The sequence below is a fragment of the Ranitomeya variabilis genome, chromosome 5, assembly GCF_051348905.1.
Source record: "Ranitomeya variabilis isolate aRanVar5 chromosome 5, aRanVar5.hap1, whole genome shotgun sequence".
In the NCBI taxonomy this organism is placed as follows: Eukaryota; Metazoa; Chordata; class Amphibia; order Anura; family Dendrobatidae; genus Ranitomeya; species Ranitomeya variabilis.
This window is the reverse complement of record NC_135236.1, coordinates 53,114,194-53,137,402: the sequence shown is the minus strand read 5'-3', so window position 1 is coordinate 53,137,402 and position 23,209 is coordinate 53,114,194. Positions and strand designations below refer to the sequence as shown.

The following is a 23,209-nucleotide window of genomic DNA, read 5'->3' as shown; positions in this document are numbered from 1 at the left end:
ACAGGTCCATTCTGTAGGAAGGGAATAGATCACTCCTACTGACAGGTCCAGTCTGTGGGAAGGGAATAGATCAGTCCTGCTGACAGGTCCAGTCTGTGGGAAGGGAATAGACCAGTCCTGCTGACAGGTCCATTCTGTAGGAAGGGAATAGATCACTCCTACTGACAGGTCCTGTCTGTTGGAAGGGAATAGACCAGTCCTGCTGACAGGTCCAGTTTGTGTGAAGGGAATAGATCAGTCCTGCTGACAGGTCCAGTCTGTGGGAAGAGAATAGATCAGTCCTACTGACAGGTCCTGTCTGTTGGAAGGGAATAGACCAGTCCTGCAGACAGGTCCAGTTTGTGTGAAGGGAATAGATCAGACCTGCTGACAGGTCCAGTCTGTGGGAAGGGAATAGACCAGTCCTGCTATGAAAGGTTGTACAGGACACTTAGACGGTCTGGATCCACCCATTGGAGACTTGGGTTTAACTTTGCATATGACACAGACTTTTTTTAAATACTTTTAATAAAACTGAGTAATGGATATAACTTCAGAAGGTTTTTTTTAGGTCCCAATAGATCAGTCCTGCTGACAGGTCCAGTCTGTGGGAAGGGAATAAATTAGTTTTGCTGACAGGTCCAGTCCGTGGGAAAGGAATAGACCAGTCCTGCTGACAGGCTCAGTTTGTGGGAAGGGAATAGATCAGACCTGCTGACAGGTCCAGTCTGTGGGAAGGGAATAGACCAGTCCTGCTGACAGGTCCAGTCTGTAGGAAGGGAATAGATCACTCCTACTGACAGGTCCAGTCTGTGGGAAGGGAATAGATTAGTTTTGCTGACAGGTCCAGTCTGTGGGAAGGGAATAGACCAGTCCTACTGACAGGTCCTGTCTGTTGGAAGGGAATACACCAGTCCTGCTGACAGGTCCAGTTTGTGTGAAGGGAATAGATCAGTCCTGCTGACAGGTCCAGTCTGTGGGAAGAGAATAGATCAGTCCTACTGACAGGTCCTGTCTGTTGGAAGGGAATAGACCAGTCCTGCTGACAGGTCCAGTCTGTGTGAAGGGAATAGATCAGTCCTGCTGACAGGCCCAGTCTGTGGGAAGGGAATAGATTAGTTTTGCTGACAGGTCCAGTCCGTGGGAAAGAAATAGACCAGTCCTGCTGACAGGTCCAGTCTGTGGGAAGGGAATAGATCACTCCTACTGACAGGTCCAGTCTGTGGGAAGGGAATAGACTAGTCCTACTGACAGGTCCAGTCTGTGGGAAGGGAATAGACAAGTCCTGCTGACAGGCCCAGTCTGTGTGAAGGGAATAGACCAGTCCTACTGACAGGTCCTGTCTGTTGGAAGGGAATAGACCAGTCCTGCTGACAGGTCCAGTTTGTGTGAAGGGAATAGATCAGTCCTGCTGACAGGTCCAGTCTGTGGGAAGAGAATAGATCAGTCCTACTGACAGGTCCTGTCTGTTGGAAGGGAATAGACCAGTCCTGCTGACAGGTCCAGTTTGTGTGAAGGGAATAGATCAGTCCTGCTGACAGGCCCAGTCTGTGGGAAGGGAATAGATTAGTTTTGCTGACAGGTCCAGTCCGTGGGAAAGGAATAGACCAGTCCTGCTGACAGGCTCAGTCTGTGGGAAGGGAATAGATCAGTCCTGCTGACAGGTCCAGTCTGTGGGAAGGGAATAGACCAGTCCTGCTGACAGGTCCATTCTGTAGGAAGGGAATAGATCACTCCTACTGACAGGTCCAGTCTGTGGGAAGGGAATAGATCAGTCCTGCTGACAGGTCCAGTCTGTGGGAAGGGAATAGACCAGTCCTGCTGACAGGTCCATTCTGTAGGAAGGGAATAGATCACTCCTACTGACAGGTCCTGTCTGTTGGAAGGGAATAGACCAGTCCTGCTGACAGGTCCAGTTTGTGTGAAGGGAATAGATCAGTCCTGCTGACAGGTCCAGTCTGTGGGAAGAGAATAGATCAGTCCTACTGACAGGTCCTGTCTGTTGGAAGGGAATAGACCAGTCCTGCAGACAGGTCCAGTTTGTGTGAAGGGAATAGATCAGTCCTGCTGACAGGCCCAGTCCGTGGGAAAGGAATAGACCAGTCCTGCTGACAGGCTCAGTTTGTGGGAAGGGAATAGATCAGACCTGCTGACAGGTCCAGTCTGTGGGAAGGGAATAGACCAGTCCTGCTGACAGGTCCAGTCTGTGGGAAGGGAATAGATTAGTTTTGCTGACAGGTCCAGTCTGTGGGAAGGGAATAGACCAGTCCTGCTGACAGGTCCAGTCTGTGGGAAGGGAATAGATTAGTTTTGCTGACAGGTCCTGTCTGTTGGAAGGGAATAGACCAGTCCTGCAGACAGGTCCAGTTTGTGTGAAGGGAATAGATCAGTCCTGCTGACAGGCCCAGTCCGTGGGAAAGGAATAGACCAGTCCTGCTGACAGGCTCAGTTTGTGGGAAGGGAATAGATCAGACCTGCTGACAGGTCCAGTCTGTGGGAAGGGAATAGACCAGTCCTGCTGACAGGTCCAGTCTGTGGGAAGGGAATAGATTAGTTTTGCTGACAGGTCCAGTCTGTGGGAAGGGAATAGACCAGTCCTGCTGACAGGTCCAGTCTGTGGGAAGGGAATAGATTAGTTTTGCTGACAGGTCCTGTCTGTTGGAAGGGAATAGACCAGTCCTGCAGACAGGTCCAGTTTGTGTGAAGGGAATAGATCAGTCCTGCTGACAGGCCCAGTCCGTGGGAAAGGAATAGACCAGTCCTGCTGACAGGCTCAGTTTGTGGGAAGGGAATAGATCAGACCTGCTGACAGGTCCAGTCTGTGGGAAGGGAATAGACCAGTCCTGCTGACAGGTCCAGTCTGTGGGAAGGGAATAGATTAGTTTTGCTGACAGGTCCAGTCTGTGGGAAGGGAATAGACCAGTCCTGCTGACAGGTCCAGTCTGTGGGAAGGGAATAGATTAGTTTTGCTGACAGGTCCTGTCTGTTGGAAGGGAATAGACCAGTCCTGCTGACAGGTCCAGTTTGTGTGAAGGGAATAGATCAGTCCTGCTGACAGGTCCAGTCTGTGGGAAGAGAATAGATCAGTCCTACTGACAGGTCCTGTCTGTTGGAAGGGAATAGACCAGTCCTGCTGACAGGTCCAGTCTGTGTGAAGGGAATAGATCAGTCCTGCTGACAGGCCCAGTCTGTGGGAAGGGAATAGATTAGTTTTGCTGACAGGTCCAGTCCGTGGGAAAGAAATAGACCAGTCCTGCTGACAGGTCCAGTCTGTGGGAAGGGAATAGATCACTCCTACTGACAGGTCCAGTCTGTGGGAAGGGAATAGACTAGTCCTACTGACAGGTCCAGTCTGTGGGAAGGGAATAGACAAGTCCTGCTGACAGGCCCAGTCTGTGTGAAGGGAATAGACCAGTCCTACTGACAGGTCCTGTCTGTTGGAAGGGAATAGACCAGTCCTGCTGACAGGTCCAGTTTGTGTGAAGGGAATAGATCAGTCCTGCTGACAGGTCCAGTCTGTGGGAAGAGAATAGATCAGTCCTACTGACAGGTCCTGTCTGTTGGAAGGGAATAGACCAGTCCTGCTGACAGGTCCAGTTTGTGTGAAGGGAATAGATCAGTCCTGCTGACAGGCCCAGTCTGTGGGAAGGGAATAGATTAGTTTTGTTGACAGGTCCAGTCCGTGGGAAAGGAATAGACCAGTCCTGCTGACAGGCTCAGTTTGTGGGAAGGAAATAGATCAGACCTGCTGACAGGTCCAGTCTGTGGGAAGGGAATAGACCAGTCCTGCTATGAAAGGTTGTACAGGACACTTAGACGGTCTGGATCCACCCATTGGAGACTTGGGTTTAACTTTGCATATGACACAGACTTTTTTTAAATACTTTTAATAAAACTGAGTAATGGATATAACTTCAGAAGGTTTTTTTAGGTCCCAATAGATCAGTCCTGCTGACAGGTCCAGTCTGTGGGAAGGGAATAAATTAGTTTTGCTGACAGGTCCAGTCCGTGGGAAAGGAATAGACCAGTCCTGCTGACAGGCTCAGTTTGTGGGAAGGGAATAGATCAGACCTGCTGACAGGTCCAGTCTGTGGGAAGGGAATAGACCAGTCCTGCTGACAGGTCCAGTCTGTAGGAAGGGAATAGATCACTCCTACTGACAGGTCCAGTCTGTGGGAAGGGAATAGATTAGTTTTGCTGACAGGTCCAGTCTGTGGGAAGGGAATAGACCAGTCCTACTGACAGGTCCTGTCTGTTGGAAGGGAATAGACCAGTCCTGCTGACAGGTCCAGTTTGTGTGAAGGGAATAGATCAGTCCTGCTGACAGGTCCAGTCTGTGGGAAGAGAATAGATCAGTCCTACTGACAGGTCCTGTCTGTTGGAAGGGAATAGACCAGTCCTGCTGACAGGTCCAGTCTGTGTGAAGGGAATAGATCAGTCCTGCTGACAGGCCCAGTCTGTGGGAAGGGAATAGATTAGTTTTGCTGACAGGTCCAGTCCGTGGGAAAGAAATAGACCAGTCCTGCTGACAGGTCCAGTCTGTGGGAAGGGAATAGATCACTCCTACTGACAGGTCCAGTCTGTGGGAAGGGAATAGACTAGTCCTACTGACAGGTCCAGTCTGTGGGAAGGGAATAGACAAGTCCTGCTGACAGGCCCAGTCTGTGTGAAGGGAATAGACCAGTCCTACTGACAGGTCCTGTCTGTTGGAAGGGAATAGACCAGTCCTGCTGACAGGTCCAGTTTGTGTGAAGGGAATAGATCAGTCCTGCTGACAGGCCCAGTCTGTGGGAAGGGAATAGATTAGTTTTGCTGACAGGTCCAGTCCGTGGGAAAGGAATAGACCAGTCCTGCTGACAGGCTCAGTCTGTGGGAAGGGAATAGATCAGTCCTGCTGACAGGTCCAGTCTGTGGGAAGGGAATAGACCAGTCCTGCTGACAGGTCCATTCCGTGGGAAGGGAATAGATCACTCCTACTGACAGGTCCAGTCTGTGGGAAGGGAATAGACTAGTCCTGCTGACAGGTCCAGTCTGTGGGAAGGGAATAGATCAGTCCTACTGACGGGTCCAGTCTGTGGGAAGGGAATATATCAGTCCTGCTGACAGGTCCAGTCTGTGGGAAGGGAATAGACTAGTTTTGCTGACAGGTCCAGTCTGTGGGAAGGGAATAGACAAGTCCTGCTGACAGGCCCAGTCTGTGGGAAGGGAATAGACCAGTCCTACTGACAGGTCCTGTCTGTTGGAAGGGAATAGACCAGTCCTGCTGACAGGTCCAGTTTGTGTGAAGGGAATAGATCAGTCCTACTGACGGGTCCAGTCTGTGGGAAGGGAATATATCAGTCCTACTGACAGATCCAGTCTGTGGGAAGGGAATAGACTAGTTTTGCTGACAGGTCCAGTCTGTGGGAAGGGAACAGACAAGTCCTGCTGACAGGCCCAGTCTGTGGGAAGGGAATAGACCATTCCTACTGACAGGTCCTGTCTGTTGGAAGGGAATAGACCAGTCCTGCTGACAGGTCCAGTTTGTGTGAAGGGAATAAATCAGTCCTGCTGACAGGTCCAGTCTGTGGGAAGAGAATAGATCAGTCCTACTGACAGGTCCTGTCTGTTGGAAGGGAATAGACCAGTCCTGCTGACAGGTCCAGTCTGTGGGAAGGGAATAGATCACTCCTACTGACAGGTCCAGTCTGTGGGAAGGGAATAGACTAGTCCTACTGACAGGTCCAGTCTGTGGGAAGGGAATAGACAGGTCCTGCTGACAGGCCCAGTCTGTGGGAAGGGAATAGACCAGTCCTACTGACAGGTCCTGTCTGTTGGAAGGGAATAGACCAGTCCTGCTGACAGGTTCAGTTTGTGTGAAGGGAATAGATCAGTCCTGCTGACAGGTCCAGTCTGTGGGAAGAGAATAGATCAGTCCTACTGACAGGTCCTGTCTGTTGGAAGGGAATAGACCAGTCCTGCTGACAGGTCCAGTCTGTGGGAAGGGAATAGATCACTCCTACTGACAGGTCCAGTCTGTGGGAAGGGAATAGACCAGTCCTGCTGACAGGTTCAGTCTGTGGGAAGGGAATAGGCTAGTTTTGCTGACAGGTCCAGTCTGAGGGAAGGGAATAGATCAGTCCTGCTGACAGATCCAGTCTGAGGGAAGGGAATAGATCAGTCCAGCTGACAGGTCCAGTCTGTGGGAAGGGAATAGATCAGTCCTGCTGACAGGTCCAGTCTGTGGGAAGGGAATAGATCAGTCCTGCTGACAGGTCCAGTCTTTGGGAAGCAAATAGACCAGTCCTGCTGACAGGTCCAGTCGTTGGGAAGAGAATAGACCAGCTCTACTGACAGGTCCAGTCTGTGGGAGGGGAACTGACCAGTCCTGCTGACAGATCCAGTCTGTGGGAAGAGAATAGACCAGTCCTGCTGACAGGTCCAGTCTGTGGCAAGGGAGTTGACCAGCCCTGCTGACAGGTCCAGTCTGTGGTAATGGAATAGAGCAGATCTGCTGACAGGTCCAGTCTGTGGGAAGGGAATAGACAAGTCCTACTGACAGGTCCAGTCTCTGGGAAGGGAATAGACTAGCCCTGCTGACAGGTCCAGTCTGTGATAAGGGAATTGACCAGTCCTGCTGACAGATCCAGTCTGTGGGAAGGGAATAGACCAGTCCTGCTGACAGGTCCAGTTTGGGAGAAGGGAATAGATTAGTCCTGCTGACAGGTCCAGTTTTTGGGAAAGGAATAGACCAGTCCTGCTTATAGGTCCAACTGTGGGAAGGGAAGCAAATTCTTTATTAGTACATTTGTCAGAGCACTTAGGAGTGGGGGAGGGTGGGAATTTGAGCTTCCTTATGGGACCCTATAATTTTGCCCGTATGTACAACACTCCACCTGCCATAAATAATAATAAGCCATCCACTATGTAAAAACAGCAGGACCAGAGGAAAAAGAGAAATGGTCACCGACTAGTCACAAAGTCTTACAATCATGTTCTCCAGAGCGTGCTTTGCCAGCCAGCAGTTGAGGAAGACAGGGATGTAAAGACTTCTCAAAGGCGGCCAAAAAACCTAAAAAACAAAACACACAGCAACAAGTGGGTATGAATATTCTACCCCAGTCACATCTAAAGCTGCATTCATAATCCAGCAGCTTGTATGAAATGTATTTCTAGTTTAGAAAAAATATTGAATGCAGCTTTGGACGTGAGTGGAGAGCAGAACGTCATGGATAGTAGAGCACAGCGTTTGGAATAATGTTTTCGGTGGAAGGGTTAGATATTTGTGCCCTGAGACTCGTTATTACCGTGGCCCCAGCTCCCTCCTGAGCACATTTCATGTTAACTATCCACCCACCGGGCCGTAATAACAGCCTGCGCCTGATTACTGAGAGCAAGGTGACAGGGCAGGGCTTGTACACATCAGCCTGATGGATGTGGGATGTGAGTGGCAGCTGAACCCAATCCCAGCGGCACTTCACACACCACGAGTGGGCAGCAAGAGAATGGGCACATGGCATTACCCGACAGGTGCTACTTAAAACAGAGGAGAGAGGCCAAGAAAAGGCAGAGAGGAGGGAGAAGAAAGCAAATGTGCAGCACGGGAGAAATCAGGGCAGGTTATTGATGGGGGGGCATGTCATTTAGACCTTTGGTCCCTACCCTGTGCCTCTGCAGCTATTGCAAAACTACAACTCCCAGCAGAATTATTATAGGATGAAAACTTCTGCAATTTTCGAATATACGTTGTGCTTGCTGTCATTGAACGGGCGCATTCTTGATGCTACATAACTCATGGAACCCTAAGTCTAAGTCTGCACATCGACTTCGGCCATGGTCAGTGGTGTAACTAGAGTCCAATGAGCCCCAGAGCAAAATTTGGGTCCCCACCTGCATGTTGGTCAGATGTATGGACCCTTATAGCATTCTAGATCAAAAACAAATGTGTTCAACCCCCGAGTAATAATGTTGCCCATTCTGTAATAATGTCCCATCCTGTAATTATGTCCTCCATCTTGGGCCCCTTCCTGGTATAATGTCTCCGTATCCTGGGCCCTACCCAGTAATAATATCCCCCATCCTTAATTCCCCATCCTGTAATTATGTCCCCCATCCTGTAATTATGTCCTTCATCTTGGGCCCCTTCCTTCTATAATATTCCCCCATGTTGGGCTCCTTCCAGTAATAATGTCCCCCAATCCTGTAATTATGTCCCCATCCTGTAATTATGTCCTCCAATTTGGGACCCTTCTTGGTATAATGTTGCTATCTTTGCCCCTTCTTGGTATAATGTCCTCCACCCTTGGCCCCTTCCAGTTTTAATGTCCTCCGTTCTGCCTCTATTATTCAACAAATTAAAAAAAAAAAAATCTTCTAACCTTAACCCGCTTCCACGACATGCGGCATCCTCTCCCATAGCCGGGGCACAGCACAGAGGCCAGCAGCTGACTTCAACATGCCTGCCACAGGCAGCACATGACGTCACTGCAAAGTGCCATCCGTGGTGGTCATGCCGGCGACGTGTATAGCAGTGCAGGGAGCCAGCAGGTCTCTGCGCCACAATATATTCCAGTTGAATGTGTGTCCAAGGAAGTACATCCAGCTGAAATAAGCGCTGGTGCCAGCGGGTCGCCCTCTTGCATTAACCAGTTCGCGGTACAGGGATAGTTAAATGCCGCTGTTACATGACAGTGTAATGCAGGTGAATGGGATTCTAGTACAACCCACAAGGTACCGCCACAAGCAAGTTGCGCAAAGTCGGCACTAGTTGAATTTTTTGTGACTTGCCTGTGGGTCACAATGTGTTCCCCATTTACCTGCACTATGTTGCGATCCTCGGCCGTGTGGTCCTGACTTCATTTGCAAGACCCTGGTTCAGTGGCCAGATCGATAATATGCGGTTGTTGGACAGGAGCCGCCATGACACTGCTGCCGCGTGATGACACGATGTTTTCCCTTTCACTGACAGCTAGCAGAGATCTTGAGATTGGTGAGGAGTTGATATAAGGGAAATGAATTAGAACGGTGCCTGATCTTTACGATAGTGGCCAGTCAAAGGAATGGGAGTATCCATGGGTAGGCCAGGACCCCCTCTGCTAAATCCATATGCTTAAAGAGGACCTGTCACCAGATCAAAGTGGATGTTGTGTGCTCTTATTTTATTCCCGCTGTTCACCTGAGTATTTTGCTTTTTGTTCTTTGAAAATCCGCCAAACCGTTCCAGAGATATGGACCTTTTTATTTAGTACTCGTTTTTATGGTCTTTCACAAAGGGGCGTGGCTCACATGATCCTCTGGGGATTGTCCTTAGGCTAATTTGCATAATAACGCGGTGAGCCACGCCCCTTTAGAAAGACCAGGAATAGATAAATAAAAAGGCTTTATATCTCTGGAGCGAAATATCGGATTTAAAAAAAATAAAGGAGAGCAGTGTGAAAAAGAAGGGCAAAATAAAGACACCTTTGACCTAGTGATAGGTCCTTCTTAAAGGGATTATTCCATTTGGAGCATCTATAATAGATCCCATATGGGACAGCCTCAGGCCTGTTTAATAGTCTAGTAAAGCATTAATTAATTACTCTACTGGGCCCCGGAGCTGAGTCCGGGCATGACAGGTGGCTGATGTTTCTCCAAATATAAACTTTGTAGCCGTTCTCCTCTGTCTGTTGGGGTTTTGAGAACTTTCCACGCCCCCGAGGAACATTCAGGACTCACTTCTAATTAGAAATAGAGGGCGGCATAAACTATTAGAATGAGGTAAAGAATAAAAAGACATGAAAAAGAACTTGTGTGGCTTATGGGTGCAACTTCACTCCCTACAGTTGTAGCTTGAAAGGGTGTGAATACATTTGCAACTATTTTCCCTATTGCTTCAATGCAAAAAAAAAATAATGTTTTATGTACACAGCTCCTATGCAGAAAAAATGTGCCTCTATGGTAACAGTCTGAAATAGAAGTCTCACAGAAAAAAAATATATTGTACCATGCTTCACCATAGATGGCACATCGTTAAGGGCGGCCATGACTGGTTCTTACCCAACTTTCCTGGAACAAGATAACGCTATAATAATATATTTTATAGACTCCTATTTATGTGCTTTAATGGACTATTAAACCTCTGTCGGACTTTTTTTTTTCTTTTTTTTTCCAAACTGGCTTTGGCTGGGGTGCGAATAAAATAACCTGTTAGTATTAAATACGTCACCTCTATGACCCGGGATGGAACAAACAGCGGTAAAAGCGCTAAAAATAAGCGACTGTCTATAACCCCGCACCTACATTCCCATATAAAAGGCTTTTATTCCACATGAATGGCTGTCAGGAAAGGTACATTGTGGATCAATGCTCACAACCTGTCTGCGGATTAATGGGGAAAGCCCGAGGTGGGTGGGGGGCTGCCATCAGGGGGGATGTGCGGGTCAGCGGCTCTGCAAGAGGAAGAGGGTGAAAAGGGCAATGAACGAGTGGAGTGGGTGGGGGGATTGGTACTTACAGTAACAAAGAACGGCAGAGTATTGAACATCTCGAGAATAAACGGGAATCTCAGCAACTGCTCCCAAATATTGCCCTGTAATATAACAAAAAAATGTATGTATAATACATAATATATAATATTTAAAGGGGATGCCCTTATTAGTGTCACAACAAGGCTGCAGAAAAAAAACACAAAATTATCCTCTAAGATTAAAAAAAAAAAATGTGGAAAACAGCGCCAAAACTGCCTACAGGTTGTGTCTGGTATTGCAGGTCAGCTACATTGCACTGGATAAAAGCAGAGTAAAACATTCAACCTTTGGAGCTTTTTTAAATAAGAAAACAGACATTTTTTTTTTTTGTTACAACCCCTTTAAGTTGCTTATCTAATTTCAATACATTGACTAAAGAGGAGTTGAATAAAAGGGGTTTTCCAGCTTTGGGGATAATTTTTTTTTGTTAAATGCATGTTTTTTGGGGGCCAAAAATCATTGGGAAAAAAAATTATCTTCTAGGATTAAGCCGGCGTCACACTAGCGAGCTTTATGGACGTATGAGAGGCGCAGAAAATACACATTACACACGGACCAATGATTTTCTATGGGGCAGCTCCTATCTGCCGTATTTTACGCATCCGTATTATACGGTCTTGTACGGCCGTAGAAAATCGCATGCTGCGTTTGTCAGCGTATTGCGCAAAAACTACACCAATGAAAGTCTATGGGGCAAGAAAAATACGGATTACACACAGACCAACAGTGTGACTTGCGAGAAATACGCAGCGGTGTTAGTGAAAAGCCGGTAATTCAGTGCAGTGTACAGTAAAATCACACTGACAGAATAGAATAGAATAGGTAGAATAAATGTCTACACATAGAATAGGAAGATTTTATATATATACATACATATATACTGTATATGTCAGTGAGACACCTATATATATATATATTTATTTAATGCAGCGCTAGATCGCAGAAAAGTAATTCAATTGCCGGCTTTTGCTCTCTCCTTCCCAAACCCGACATGATATGAGACATGGTTACATACAGTAAACCATCTCATATCCCTTTTTTTTTGCATATTCCTCACTACTAATGTTAGTAGTGTGTGTGCAAAATTTTGGGGCTCTAGCTGTTAAAATAAAGGGTTAAATCGCAGAAAAAACTGGCGTGGGCTCCCGCGCAATTTTCTCCGCCACAGTGGGAAAGCCGGTGACTAAGGGCAGATATTAATAGCCTAGAGAGGGACCATGGTTATTGCCCCCCCCCAGCTAAAAACATCTGCCCCCAGCCACCCCAGAAAAGGCACATCTGTAAGATGCGCCTATTCTGGCACTTGGCCTCTCTCTTCCCACTCCCCTGTAGCGGTGGGATATGGGGTAATAAAGGGTTAATGTCACCTTGCTATTGTAAGGTGACATTAAGCCAGGTTAATAATGAAGAGATATCAATAAGACACCTATTCATTATTAATCCAATAGTAGTAAATGGTGAATAAAACACACACACATTGAGAATAAAGTATTTTATTGAAATAAAGACACAGGGTGTTGTAATAGTTTATTATACTCTTAATCCAACTGAAGACCCTTGTCACCTGAAAGAAAGTTAAAATAAAAAATCAACAATATCCCATACCTTCCGTCGTTCAGTCTTGTCCCACGCTGTAAATCCATCTGAAGGGGTTAAATATTTTTACAGCCAGGAACCTGCTAATGCAGCTGTGCTCCTGACTGTAAAATCTGAGGAATGAATGGAAAGCAGGGGAACATAGCTACATAGACTTGCGGTGCTGCGCCCCCTGCTGGCATAACCTCATATGAACTCGAGCGTGGGAATTTTTAAGAATATTTTCTCACACTCGAGTTCATCTGAGGTTATGCCAGCAGGGGCCGCAGCACCGCAAGTCTAGGTAGCTACGTTCCCCTGCTTTCCATTCATTCCCCAGATTTTACAGTCAGGAGCACAGCTGCATTAGCTGGCTCCTGGCTGTAAAAATATTTAACCCCTTCAGATGGATTTACAGCGTGGGACAAGACTGAACGACAGAAGGTATGGGATATTGTTGATTTTTTATTTTAACTTTCTTTCAGGTGACAAGGATCTTCAGTTGGATTGAGAGTATAATAAACTATTACAACACCCTGTGTCTTTATTTCATTAAAATACTTTTTCCTAATGTGTGTGTGTTTTATTAACCATATACTAGTATTGGATTAATAATGGATAGGTGTCTTATTGACGCCTCTCCATTATTAACCTGGCTTAATGTCACCTTACAATAGCAAGGTGACATTAACCCTTTATTACCCCATATCCCACCGCTACAGGGGAGTGGGAAGAGAGAGGCCAAGTACCAGAATAGGCGCATCTTACAGATGTGCCTTTTCTGGGGTGGCTGGGGGCAGATGTTTTTAGCCAGGGGGGGCAATAACCATGGTCCCTCTCTAGGTTATTAATATCTGCCCTCAGTCTCTGGCTTTACCACTCTGGCGGAGAAGATTGCGCGGGAGCCCACGTCAGTTTTTTCTGTGAATTAACCCTTTATTTTAACAGCTAGAGCCCCCAAATTTAACACACATACACTTCTAACATTAGTAAAGAGGAATATGTGAAAAAATAAGGGATATGAAATGGTTTACTGTATGTAACCATGTCTCATATCCTGTCGGGTTTGTGAAGGAGATAGCTTAAAAGCCGGTAATTCAATTGCTGGCTTTTCCTATCTTGCGCTGTATTAAATATAAACGTATATATATATATATATATATATATATATATATATATATATATATATATATATATATATAGACTGTATATATGTTTTCATGAATATTTCAGCCCATGGATCCATTGTATGTCCGTTTTGCAAGCCGGCAAGAAAATCTTGCTGTACGGATGCCATACGGATTACATACGGAGGTTTACATGGGCAAAATACGCTGCCACATCCTGCCTACGGATGACATACGGATCACTATTTTGGGAACATTTCTGCGTATTACGCATGTAAAATACGGACCGTATTTCCATACGCTGAGTGTGACGCCGGCCTTAGAAGTAAAAAAAAGAAGTATGAAAAAGCGCCACCACTGCCTACTGGTTGGGTCTGGTATTGCAGGTAAGTGGCATTGAATTGAATAAAGCAGTGTTGCAATACCAACACATTCAACCTGGGGACATTTTTTGGCGCTTTTTTTTAAGGAAGAAAGGAGCCATGTTTTTTAACTCTATACAACCCCTTTAAGTTAGTTATCAAATTTCAAATTTTTTTTACTTAAATGCATGTTTTTGGGGCTAAAAAAATATTTTTTTTTGCAATTGGGTATCATTAATAATGTTTGCAAATTCTGTCTATTGTTGGTTGCAAATTTGTGAACCGCAACCCATTGACCTTCAGGTCATGAGGTCATGGGTTGTCAGGATACCCGATGGCCTGAAATTATCATAGCCCTCTTATGAAGCTCATCTTCTGGCTGCACTTCATAGGAGATCGTCATTTTGATTATGCAGTAGTGTCGTAGTATATAAAAGAAGTGATCAGGCAGGTTCAAATCTCCGATGGAAAATAAAAAATAAAAGTACAAAAATAAAATATAATACATTTATGAAATAGGAAAAAAAAATAAAAGTTAAAAAAAAATCTTTTACCCTATCAAATATAAAGAAGCAAAAAAAAAAGAAAAGAAAAAAAAACACCTTTTTTATAGCAAAACTATTAAGATGATTAATATGTACAGTAAAATAAAAACTCTGAAATTAAGGGTTTTTTTGGTCGCCGCAATAAAATGCGATCAAAGCTTCATATGTAGCCAAATATTTCATCAATGAAACCTACAAAATACAAAAAAAAAAAAAAAAAAACTCTTACACAAGTCAAGGAATGGAAAGATAAAAAAAAATCCTTGAAAATGGCGATACAAGTAAATTTTTTTGTTTGTTTGCGAATATCATTTTTTTCACCATGAAAAACTATTCATGTTTGGTATCGCCGTAATCGTTCTGACCTGGAGTATCACGTTGCTCGGTCGTTTTTACAGCACAATGAACACTGTAATAACAAAACTCCAAAAAAAAACAATTTTAACAAATGTTTTCTTTATGTCCGTTTCACTAGCATTTTGCGATTATTTTTATTTTTTTACATTTAGTGGTAAAATGAATGGTGTGATTCAAAATTGGAACTTATCCAGCGTGCAACAAAGTCTAATAAGGCGATAAGGATGGAAAAAGAACAAAAATTTTAAAAAAAATATATGATAGCTCTGGGAAAAAGAGGAGGAAAAAAAACACAAAACAAAAAAAAGCAAAAAATGAAAAAATTGCCTGGCTGGGAAGGGGTTAAATACAAGCCAATCAGCCGATCGCTGTAGGTGTGATGTCTCTAACCCCTGGTATTACCTTTGTAAACCATGTAAGGCCAGGATGGGCCGGCCCCCGCAGAGCCCGTACAGGAGCGCGGAGCCTCTTCAGGCCGGTATGCCCTAACGCAACATCTAGATGGGATTATTTTACCTAAAAATGCTCATTCTTAACACCTTCATATCCTTTGCTCTCTTTAATGAGCTACCTGGAAAGTTACCTGGCGCCCATATGACAGGTCCCGTCCTCCCCGTACATAATAGGAATTAGAAGAGACTGAACACTTAAGACAAAGGGGACATCGCGCCAAAAAGGGAATTACCTGTCCCTCACTGTCAAATCTAATTGTGCCGAGAACAGTAGAACCTCAAATAGAACCTGACACCGTTTTATCCACAGAAGACTATCCGTCTACGCAGATCACCAAATCTCTTAACTACACAAACTGCAAACCACTGGCAGGTACTTTAATGTGGGGAGATAAACAGAAGGGAAGATGTCACGCAAAGATGCGGACCTATCTGAATACGTCAAAAATATTGGAATTTCACAGTCCTCTTTTTAATGGCTAAGTGAAAAGATAGCAGCTTTCGAGACGCCTCCGGTCTCTTCGTCGGGCATAGAATAACAGAAAATATGAAAAATAGCGTATTTCTACACAACAAGGCACAGGAATAATGCCGTAATAAGACAAGTGACGTGAAGCAGAACTATCAATGTGGGAAGAGGAGAAACAGTAAATATTGGAGGAGTTCATAGATTAGAAGGGTGAAGGTTTTATTGTCCTCTGATTGAGGTCTGGCCCAGGGTTGTGATGTCCCCACAAAGTCTGAGGAGCACATTTCTTAATTAATGTAGAAAGAAAGAAAAATATTTAGAATTGAGAGTCCTCAGTGGTTGATACCTTTTAATGGCTAACTGAAAAGATGGTAACAAATTGCAAGCTTTCGAGACTACACAGGTCTCTTCATCAGGCAAAGCGTAAAAGAATCTCTGAAGAATCACATATTTATGCACAACATAGCACAGAAAAAAAACAAAAAACCAACCATGTATAAGACAGGTGACATGAAGCAGAATTACCATGGGTGATAAACAGTTGTGTCCATAAATATTGGGCCAATTCTTAGATAAGGATTGTTTTATTGTCCTCTGATTGGGGTTGGTTCTGTTGTGATGACCCCACATAGTCCAAGGGGCAAGTTCCTTAGTTGATGTAAAATTACATAAATCCATGCGACACATTCATTCCTGCAGTGAGACAGTCAAAGGTCGTCATCAGTTTATATTCCCAGACCCTTCTGTCTCTCTGAGTTTTGAAGTTACCTTTTAATACCAGTAATCTCATGTCCATAATGTTATGATTTGGGAGACAGAAATGTATTGCCACAGGTAGATCCATTCTTTTTTCTCTTATTGTGTGGTGGTGAGAATTCATTCTTGTTCTCAGTTTCTGCCCTGTCTCCCCCACATACAGACCCCCAGTTGGACATTTAGTACAAATGATTAGGTACACCACATTAGAAGTGACGCAGCTGAATGTACCTGGGATCTTGTAGTCCTGATGTGAGTTGGGAATCTTTATCTTGTCCGTGGTCATTATAAATGGACAGATTTTACATTTTTTCTGATTGCAAGGAAAGGTTCCTGCAGCTGTTGGAGAGGACAGGGAGCTCTTGACAATGATGCTTCTTAGATTTGGGGGCTGCCTAAAACACAGTAGTGGGGGGCCTGGAAAAATGGATTGTAATCGGGCATCTTTTTGTAGTAAAGGTTGTAGTAAAGGTTTCCAGAGGACTCTCATTTTGCCCTACTAAGGCCCTGGATAAAACTAAACTCTGCAGTGATATGAAACATTTTTTCAGGAGACTGCGCCTGAGGGAATATTTCAATGATACAGAAGACTCAGAACCCACCTGGATTGAAGGAAAAGGGATCGTAACAACAAAGAAGAGGTCAGACTGGACACCTCCACCTGGACGCAACCCTCATTTGGATAAATATATAGACTCCTTCAGACATGTGATAAAATCCACCATCATAGATACTAACAGGAGACTAGTATCCAACATCAGTGCCCAGGAGTAGTGTTGAGTGATACCTTCCGATACTTGAAAGTATCAGTATCAGATAGTATCGGCCGATACCCGAAAAATATCAGATATCGTCGATACCGATACCCGATACCAATACAAGTCAATGGAACACAAGTATCGGAAGCTATCCTGGATGGTTCCCAGGGTCTGAAGGAGAGGAAACTCTCCTTCAGGCCCTGGGATCCATATTCATGTAAAAAATAAAGAATTAAAATAAAAAATATGGATATACTCACCCGTCCGGCGGCCCCTGGACCTTACCGATGTAACCGGCAGCCTCCGTTCCTAAGAATGAGGAGTTTAGGACCCTCGATGACGTCGCGGCTTGTGATTGGTCGCGTGAGCGGTCACATGAGCGGCACGCGACCAATCACAAGCCGCGACGTCATCGAGGGTCCTAAACTCCTCATTCTTAGGAACGGAGGCTGCCGGTTACAATCGGTAAGGTCCAGGGGCCGCCGGACGGGTGAATATATCCATATTTTTTATTTTAATTCTTTATTTTTTACATGAATATGGATCCCAGGGCCTGAAGGAGAGTCTCCTCTCCTCCAGACCCTGGGAACCATACACTGGGAACTTCCGATTCCGATTTCCGATACCACAACAATATCGGAACTCGGTATCGGAATTCCGATACCGCAAGTATCGGCCGATACCCGATACTTGCGGTATCGGAATGCTCAACACTACCCAGGAGAGAAAGGCCATACAGTCTCTGAAAATCAACAAAGAAATCATCATCAAACCTGCTGACAAGGGAGGTGCAATAGTCATGATGAACACATCAGACTATATGAAGGAAGCAAACAGACAACTTATGGACACACGCTACTACAAAAAATTGGAGTCGGATCCTACACAGGATTATTACAAGGAACTAAACAAGTTGGTATCTTGTCTGCCCGACGAATCCATAAGAGCCAATGACCTGATACCAGAAAGTCCAAGAACAGGGACATTCTACATGCTTCCCAAAATCCACAAATCTGGAAATCCAGGAAGACCAGTTATTTCATGTGTGGGCACCCTTACTGAGCAGGTATCTGGATGGGTAGAGGGTGTTCTTAAACCCCTGGTAAAGGACACACCCAGCTTCATTCAGGACACAACTGACCTATTGAATAAACTATCAGCAATAGGTCCTCTACCAGAAGGAACCATCCTGGCCACCAAGGATGTGGAATCTTTATACTCCAATATCCCACACCAGGATGGATTAAATGCCTGCAAATTCTTCCTGGAAAACACAGGGACTGATGCAAATTCTGTGGTGAAACTTATAAAATTCATCCTCACCCACAATTACTTTGAGTTTGACAAGAAGATCTATCTACAGGAGAGTGGCACAGCAATGGGAAGTAAAATGGCCCCACAGTATGCCAATCTTTTCATGGCCAAGCTTGAAAGCGACTTTGTCCTCATGTCCCATCAGGCCTCTGGCGTACTACCGCTACATTGATGACATTTTAATCATTTGGACGGAGTCTGAGCCACAGCTAAAGACGTTCCATGAACAGTTTAATCAATTTCATCCCACCATCAACTTGTCTCTATTTTATTGTTCTGCAGCTTAATGATGGTGTCCAAAAAGTTAATTTCAGTGCTGGAGTGGTTGAGTGTCATCCCTGTATCAGAAGCCAATCGACCGTCCAACATCCCTTAAATGGGACAGTTTCCATCCAAAACACATAAAAAACTCCATTGTCTACAGCCAAGCCATCACATACAATCGTATATGTTCCAACCCAATGGGCAGGGATGATCACCTTGGTCGCCTCAGAAAGACCTTTTTGAATCAGGGCTACCATCCAAGAACAATTGAAAACCAGATTACAAGAGCCACCAGAATATCAAGGAATCACCTGCTACATTACAAAGCTAAGGAAGAAAATAACCGGGTGCCTCTAGTAGTTACCTACAATCCAAATCTGGAGGCGCTAAGGGGAGCTGCACGGAAATTACAACCTTTACTGCAAAAAGATGCCCGACTACAAGCAATTTTTCCAGACCCCTCACTACTGTGTTTTAGGCAGCCCCAAATCTAAGAAGCATTATTGTCAAGAGCTCCCTGTCCTCTCCAACAGCTGCAGGAACCTTTCCCTGCAACCAGAAAAAATGTAAAACCTGTCTATTTATAATGACCACGGACAAGATAAAGATCCCCAATTCACATCAGGACTACAAGTACCAGGTACTTTCGGCTGCATCATCTAATGTGGTGTACCTAATTATTTGTGCTAAATGTCCAACTGGGGGTCTGTATGCGGGGGAGACAGGATAGAAACTGAGAACAAGGATGAACTCTCACCACCATACAATAAGAGAAAAAAGAATGGATCTACCTGTGGCAATACATTTCTGTCTCCCAAATCATAACATTATGGACATTAAATTACTTGTGTTAAAAGGTAACTTCAAAGCACAGAGAGACAGAAGAGTCTGGGAATATAAACTGATGACGACCTTTGACACTCTCACTGCAGGAATGAATGTGTCACACGGATTTATGTCTTTTTACATCAACTAAGGAACTTGCCCCTTAGACTATGAGGGGTCATCACAACAGAGACCCTAATCACAGGACAATAAAACAATCCTTATCTAAGAACTGGCCCAATATTTATGGACATAACTGTTTATCACCCATGGTAATTCTGCTTCATGTCACCTGTCTTATACATGGTTGTTTTTTTGTTTTTTTGCTGTGCTATGTTGTGCATAAATATGTGATTCTTAAGAGATTCTTTTACTCTTTGCCTGATGAAGAGACCTGTGTAGTCTCGAAAGCTGCAATCTGTTACCATCTTTTCAGTTAGCCATTAAAAGGTATCAACCACTGAGGACTCTCAATTCTAAATATTTTTCTATCTACTGGCTAACACGGTACCAAGATATATATCTTTCCTGAAAGAAAGAAATACATGGAACACATTCATTCCTGCACTAAATGTGTCAAAGGTTGTCATAAATTTGTACTCCCTGATTCTTCTGTCTCTGGGATGTGAAGTTACCTTTCAGTACTAGCAATTTGATGTCCATGATGCTGCGATCAGGAAATCCGGGAAGACCAATTATTTCATGTGTGAGCACCTTACGGATAACGTTTCTGGAAGGGTAGAGGGTGTTCTTAAGCCCCTGGTAAAGGCTACACCCATTTACATTCAAGACACAACTGACCTATTGAATAAACTACCAACAACAGGTCGTCTACCAGAAGGAACCATCCAGGCCACCATGGATGTGGAATCTTTTACTCTCATATCCCACACCAGGATGGATTAAATGCCTACAAAGTCTTAATGGAAAACTGAAGCTTATAAAATTAATCCTCATCTATAATTACTTTGCATTTTGATGACAACATATATTTACAGGAGACTTGTACAGGTATGGGAAGCAAAATTACCTCACAATATGCAAATCTTTTCATGGCCAAGCTTGAAAGTGTCTTTTCATCCTCTTGTCCCATCAAGTCTCTGGGCTATTACCGTTACATTGACGATGTTTTAATCATCTGGACAGAGTTTGAGCAACAGCTGAAGATGTTCCATGAACTACTTCACAGTTTCATTTCACCATCAACTAAATACTCACTGAAATCAGCTTTTTGAACACCATCAACAGGATCCAGAACAATAAAATAGAGACGTCCCTGAACCAGAAGCCAATTGACCATCCAATATATCTTAGATGAGACAGTTGTCATCCAAAACACATAAAAACTATATTGTCTACAGTCCGGCCATCAGTTTCATGCCCTACAGATAGAAATGAACACCTCGGTGCCTCAGAAAGACCTTTCTGAACCAGTATACAAGAGCCAATACAGAGCAGTGGATAAACAGGGAAGCCCAGACAAGAGAACAGGCGAAAGAATATATACCGTATATATTTTTTATTGGTTACAATATCATGTGGCAAACAATATTCCATAAAACATGTAATAAAAACAATGTGCACGTATGCAGGACCAAGATATAAAAAACATGCAAGAAATAAATATGTAAATAGTTATTTAGTAACCCCTAATTGGCAATATTTACTATATAATTGTCTAAGGGTCACTTCCGTCTGTCTGTCTGTCACGGATATTCATTGGTCGCGGCCTCTGTCTGTCATGGAATCCAAGTCGCTGATTGGTCTCACCAGCTGCCTGTCATGGCTGCCACGACCAATCAGCAACGGGCACAGTCCGATTAGTCCCTCCCTTCTCCCCTGCAGTCACTGCCCGGCGCCCGCTCCATACTCCCCGCAGTCATGGCTCACACAGGGTTAATGCCAGCGGTAACGGACCGCGTTATGCCGCGGGTAACTCACTCCGTTACCGACGCTATTAACCCTGTGTGACCAAGTTTTTACTATTGATGCTGCCTATGCAGCGTCAATAGTAAAAACATCTAATGTTAAAAATAATTTTAAAAATAAAAAATCATTATATACTCACCATCTGCAGCCTTTCCCGCTCCTCGCGACACTCCGGTGACCGCTCCATGAAAGCGGCAAGTTCCGGTGCTAAGGATGGTCTGCGAGAAGGACCTGCCATGACGTAACGGCCATGTGACCGCGACGTCATCACACCCTGGGAACGGAAGCTGCCGCCTGCACCGCACACAGGCGACAGAACTACTACAAGGGGCCCCTCGGAAGGTGAGTATATGTTTATTTTTCATTTTTTAACCTGTGACATACGTGGCTGGGCAATATACTACGTTGCTGTGCAATATACTACGTGGCTCTGTGCTGTATACTACGTGGCTGAGCAATATACTACGTCACTGGGCACTATACTACGTCACTGGGCAATATACTACGTAACTGGGCAATATACTACGTCACTGGGCAATATACTACGTAACTGGGCAATATACTACGTAACTGGGCAATATACTACGTGGCTGGGCAATATACTACGTCACTGGGCAATATACTACGTGGCTGGGCAATATACTACGTCACTGGGCAATATACTACGTGGCTGGGCAATATGCTACGTCACTGGGCAATATACTACGTCACTGGGCAATATACTACGTAACTGGGCAATATACTACATCACTGGGCAATATACTACGTAACTGGGCAATATACTACGTCACTGGGCAATATACTACGTGGCTGGGCAATATACTACGTGGCTGGGCAATATACTACGTGGCTGGGCAATATACTACGTGGCTGGGCAATATACTACGTCACTGGGCAATATACTACGTCACTGGGCAATATACTACGTAACTGGGCAATATACTACGTAACTGGGCAATATACTACGTCACTGGGCAATATACTACGTGGCTGGGCAATATACTACGTCACTGGGCAATATACTACGTGGGCTGTGCAATATACTACGTGGCTCTGTGCTGTATACTACGTCACTGGGCAATATACTATGTAACTGGCCAATATACTACGTAACTGGGCAATATACTATGTGGCTCTGTGCTGTATACTACGTCACTGGGCAATATACTACGTGGGCTGTGCAATATACTACGTGGCTGGCCAATATACTACGTGGGCTGGGCAATATTCTACGTGGACATGCATATTCTAGAATACCCGATGCGTTAGAATCGGGCCACCATCTAGTGCATAATATAATACTATAACCCATGTATTGCATAAAAAAAGGTGTAAAAAAGTGAAGGATTATGATAATAAAAATATAAATATGCTATTCACGTGAGAGCTGAATACACAACCTCACAAAGTGCAAATGTGAAAGACAACTAGTCATTAAAAATAGAATGCTGTGTTCTCATATAGAACTAATAGTGAATGTAGTGCGCCATATAAGTGATTGCAGTATACAAGGGGTATAGATGACAATGGTATACCTTAAGGCAGTGGTCCCCAACCTTTCTGACCTTGAGAGCCGCATTCAGCACTGAGAGAGGGTCGCGAGCCACATTCAGCACTGAGAGAGGGTCGCGAGCCACATGCAGCTCCCACCCCCTTCAAAGTAGTGTCAACCAAAGCCCCCATTACAGGTATAATGATAACCAAAGCTTTTCCACAGAAATCACTCCAGAGCAGTACACTGAGATCCGGGGGTTCCCACAATACTCCCATTCAGTATTCTCCCAACACACTGTCACATCCAGCTTTGAGCACATCCTCTAACAGGTAGTACAAACCTCCAGTGTACCTAAAACATCTCTAAACCCCTAAGACCAGTAAATGTGCATCCAGATCTGCAATTCTGTGCAGGGCTACTCACAAAATTCACCATTTTGAGATGTGCTTTTCATACCTGTTTGCTAGACCTGGACCTAATGCATCAAGCTGGCAGACAGTCGCGAGCCACAATTCATG

General features: G+C 44.6%; 1 protein-coding gene across 4 annotated transcripts in view; it reads right to left on the bottom strand.

Moving 5' to 3' along the window:
- Nucleotides 1-23,209, bottom strand: part of LOC143774425 (potassium channel subfamily T member 2-like) — a 283,326-nt gene that overhangs the window by 147,692 nt on the left and 112,425 nt on the right. For all 4 annotated transcript variants that reach the window (XR_013215530.1, XM_077262007.1, XM_077262009.1 and 1 more), the window contains exons 7-8: nucleotides 10,451-10,525; nucleotides 6,947-7,030 (exon numbers count right to left, since the gene is read on the bottom strand). Coding sequence is in view for 3 of the 4 variants with exons in the window: in XM_077262007.1 (XP_077118122.1) it covers nucleotides 6,947-7,030; nucleotides 10,451-10,525 (159 nt within the window). In the remaining variant the exon portion in view is untranslated. The remainder of the gene's footprint in view (nucleotides 1-6,946; nucleotides 7,031-10,450; nucleotides 10,526-23,209) is intronic.